The sequence below is a fragment of the Rhinolophus ferrumequinum genome, unplaced genomic scaffold, assembly GCF_004115265.2.
Source record: "Rhinolophus ferrumequinum isolate MPI-CBG mRhiFer1 unplaced genomic scaffold, mRhiFer1_v1.p scaffold_96_arrow_ctg1, whole genome shotgun sequence".
Lineage (NCBI taxonomy): Eukaryota > Metazoa > Chordata > Mammalia > Chiroptera > Rhinolophidae > Rhinolophus > Rhinolophus ferrumequinum.
In genome coordinates, this window is record NW_022680455.1 from 21,837 (window position 1) to 25,526 (window position 3,690).

Sequence of the window (3,690 nt, forward strand, 5' to 3'; positions counted from 1 at the left end):
TGGTCCATAGGCAGCTGCTCTGCTTGCTGACAACCGGACAACTCGGATTGAACCTCCTGGGCTGGGGAGGGGCTGCGGCTCTGGAACTCAGGGGGATGGAAGGGCTTCACCTTGATTGTACGGTGCTGGTATTTTAAGTTTTGTCTGTGTAAAATGCGGTATGTGGCCAGGATGTTGTTGTATATTTTATTTACCAATGCGTTCTTGATGTCTTCCTCCCCAAAGCCCAGGTTCACCATTTCTTCCATTACCCAGGTGTCTATTACATCACTGGGTGGCTCCACGTAGGGCTTCAGCTCTTCCTCTTGGCCCATGTTTATCCAGGGATCTGACATGATGTCCCTCAGATATATTGGATCTGATCTCAGTTTTCTTGAAGAGACCTGTCCCTTGTTGTCAGAGGTGTGTTGAAGTCCCCTACTATGATAGTGTTACTGTTGATCTCTGTCTTTATGTCAGTCAATATCTGTTTTTTATATTTAGGTGCTCCTATGTTGGGTGCATAGAGGTTTACCAGGGTTATGTCCTCTTGTTGGATCGATCCCTTTATTATTATGTAGTTCCCATCTTTGTCTTTTAATATGTTCTTCATTTTAAAGACTATTTTATCAGATATAAGTATTGCAACGCCAGCTTTTTTCTCATTTCCATTTGCATGAAATATCTTTCTCCAACCCTTCACTTTCACCCTGTGTGTCTTTTGATCTGAGGTAAGTCTCTTGTATACAGCATATCCAAGGGTCTTGCTTTCTTATCCACTCAGCCACCCTATGTCTCTTGATTGGAGCATTTAATCTGTTTACATTTAAAGTGATTATTGATAGGTGCATAGTTATTGCCATTTTTAAAATTTGTAGTTAGATTGTTTTCATCTTTCTTCTATTTACAGAAGTCCTTTTAGTATTTCTTGCAATGCTGGCTTGGTGGTAATAAATTCATTTAGCTTATTCTTTTCTGGGAAGCTCTTTATCTCTCCTTCAATTTTAAATGATAGCCTTGCTGGATCAAGCAACCTAGGTTGCAGGCCTTTGGTTTTCAGCACTTTGAGTACCTCCTGCCACTCCCTCCTGGCCTGCAAAGTTTCTGTAGAAAAGTCTTTTGATAGTCTTATAGGAGTTCCCTTGTATGTAACCTGCTGTCTTTCTTTTGCTACTTTTGGTATTCTCTCTTTGTCTTTAACATTTGCCATTTTAGGTATAATGTGTCTTGGTGTGGGCCTGTGTGGGTGCATCCTGGTTGGAACTCTCTACACTTCCTGTGCTTGTATGTCAGTTTCCTGCACCAGGTTAGGGAAGTTTTCAGCCATTGTTACTTCAAATATGTTCTGGATCCCTTGCTCCCTCTCTTCACCTTCTGGTATTCCTATGATGTGCATGTTGTTGAGGTTGATGTTATCTCAGAGGTCTCTTAAACCATTTTCATTGTTTTTTATTCTTTTTTCTTTTTGTGGTTCCGCTTGGGTGATCTCTGCTAACTCGTCTTCTAAGTCGCTGATTCGATCCTCTGCCTCATTTAACCTACCGGTAATTCCTTCAAGTGTGTTCTTTATGTCAGTTATTGTTATAGCCCTTGCCTTGTTCTAGCCCTGCCTTTGCTGTCAAAAGTCTATAGGGGCTTTACTTGACTGCCTTTGCACTACCCTTCTTGGGAGGCAGACAAAAGACTTTTCGTAAAAATTTCAAGCACCCCCTAAACACTTGCCGCCGGCCCGGCTTGATTTTTTGTTGGTTTCCACCGCTGCTGGTGGTGCTGTGGCAGGAGAGAGAGTCCCCAGGGTGACATTGGGGGGCTGGGCTAAGGATGGTGCTGGAACCAGGGCTGAGCTCGGGAGTGGCGGTCCTGGAGCCTGATCTTTCCTCAGGAGTGGTGGTCCTGGACCCCCGGCTGGGCTCAGGAATGGCGGTCGTGGAGCCTGATCTTTCCTCAGGAGTGGCAGTCCTGGACCCCCGGCTGGGCTCAGGAATGGCGGTTGTGGAGCCTGATCTTTCCTCAGGAGTGGCAGTCCTGGACCCCTGGCTGGGCTCAGCAATGGCAGTCCAGGAGCCTGATCTTTCCTCAGGAATGGCAGTTGTGGAGCCTGATCTTTCGTCAGGAGTGGCGTACCTGGAGTCCTGGCTGTGCTGCGAAGTGGAGGTCCTGGAGCCCCAGCAGTGCTTGGGAGGGGGGGGCTCAGGGGTGTCGTTCCTAGACTTCCGGCTGGGCTCAGGAATGGCAGTCTGAGATCCTGGCCTGGATGGGGGTAGGGTGGTCCTGGACTGAGAAATGGCTGTGCTGTAATCCTGGGTGTATGTAGGACTGGTAGACTCTCCGGCCTTCTCTCCTGGCTCCTGGTCCATAGGCAGCTGCTCTGCTTGCTGACAACAGGACAACTCGGATTGAACCTCCTGGGCTGGGGAGGGGCTGCGGCTCTGGAACTCAGGGGGATGGAAGGGCTTCACCTTGATTATACGAAGCTGGTATTTTAAGTTTTTTCTGTGTAAAATGCGGTATGTGGCCAGGATGTTGCTGTATATTTTATTTCCCAATGCGTTCTTGATGTCTTCCTCCCCAAAGCCCAGGTTCACCATTTCTTCCATTACCCAGGTGTCTATTACATCACTGGGTGGCTCCACGTAGGGCTTCAGCTCTTCCTCTTGGCCCATGTTTATCCAGGGATCTGACATGATGTCCCTCAGATTGTCTCTCTGTCTAGGGTGGAGGTTTAGCAGTTTCTGCAGGAGGTTTGCCACTTGAATGGACAGATAGGTCGGCACGAAATCCTGCCCGTTGCGTATCTTCATCATCAGCACTGGCCAGCTCGCCGTATCAACAGGTTCCATGTTCGTCAGCATCTCGTAGAGCACCATGCCCAGGCTCCAGATGTCCGCGGCACAACCGTCGTACGGTTTGCGCAGGAACAGTTCTGGGGCTGTATAAATGAGAGTGCCGCAAAGCTTTCTGAGCTGATGGATGTTGGAGGATGCGCCAAGTCCAAAATCTACAAGTGTGGCGTTCATGCGGGAGTCTAGCAGCACGTTGTCTGGCTTCAGGTCCCTGTGAACGACGCCCTTCTCGTGGCAGTAGTGCACCGCTGACACCAGCTGCCGGAAGACGCCGCGGGCCGTGTCCTCCGACATGGGGCCGTTGTCCGTGAGGTAGTCCAGCATGTCCCCTCCGGGCACGAACTCCATGACCAGGTAGAGGGATTCGTCCGCGATGATCACGTGGAACAGCTGCACGATGTTAGGATGCTGCAGGTCTGCCATGCAGCGGGCTTCTTGCAGGAGAGAGCTGCGCGTCTGGTCGGAGACCTGTTTTTTGATGACTTTCACGGCCACCTTTGTCTGCGTGAGGATGTGCGTGCCCACCACCACGTTGCCGAAGGAGCCCTCGCCGATGGATCCATTGAGCTCGTAATGGGCAGTGGGGGGCTCCTGGTCAACACGGATGTCTGTGGAGTCACGTGACATGGTGACCCCTCCTCCCCCAGCTACACTCACTGACGCTCACTACGCTCTCCAACTGTGCCCACGAACAGTAAGAGCGCTAACTACGCTGACTAAATATACTAACTGTATCAACAATGTTACTAAGTATCCTAATAATAATAACTATACCAACTATGCTGACTAAATATACTATCAAAAATGAGACCAAGGAAACAAGAGGGAAGGGAAAAAAATAAAACGGGGGGGGGCTAATAAACAATAA

General features: G+C 49.1%; 1 protein-coding gene across 1 annotated transcript; it reads right to left on the reverse strand.

The window, feature by feature from the left end:
• Positions 1–1,616: 1,616 nt before the first annotated feature.
• Positions 1,617–3,449, reverse strand: LOC117020144 (serine/threonine-protein kinase MARK2-like). The gene is made up of 2 exons (XM_033102386.1): positions 2,104–3,449; positions 1,617–1,749 (listed from the first exon to the last, which is right to left on the reverse strand). Exons 1-2 carry the CDS (start codon positions 3,447–3,449, stop codon positions 1,617–1,619), a joined length of 1,479 nt encoding a protein of 492 aa, XP_032958277.1.
• Between the last annotated feature and the right edge of the window lie 241 nt (positions 3,450–3,690).

Coding starts and splice junctions, on each gene's coding strand:
- LOC117020144 (XM_033102386.1), bottom strand. CDS start 3,449: ATGTCACGTGACTCCACAGACATCCGTGTTGACCAGGAGCCCCCCACT. Junction 1,750..2,103: donor CAGCACAGCCAGGACTCCAG/GTACGCCACTCC, acceptor CTCCTGCCACAG/CACCACCAGCAGCGGTGGAA.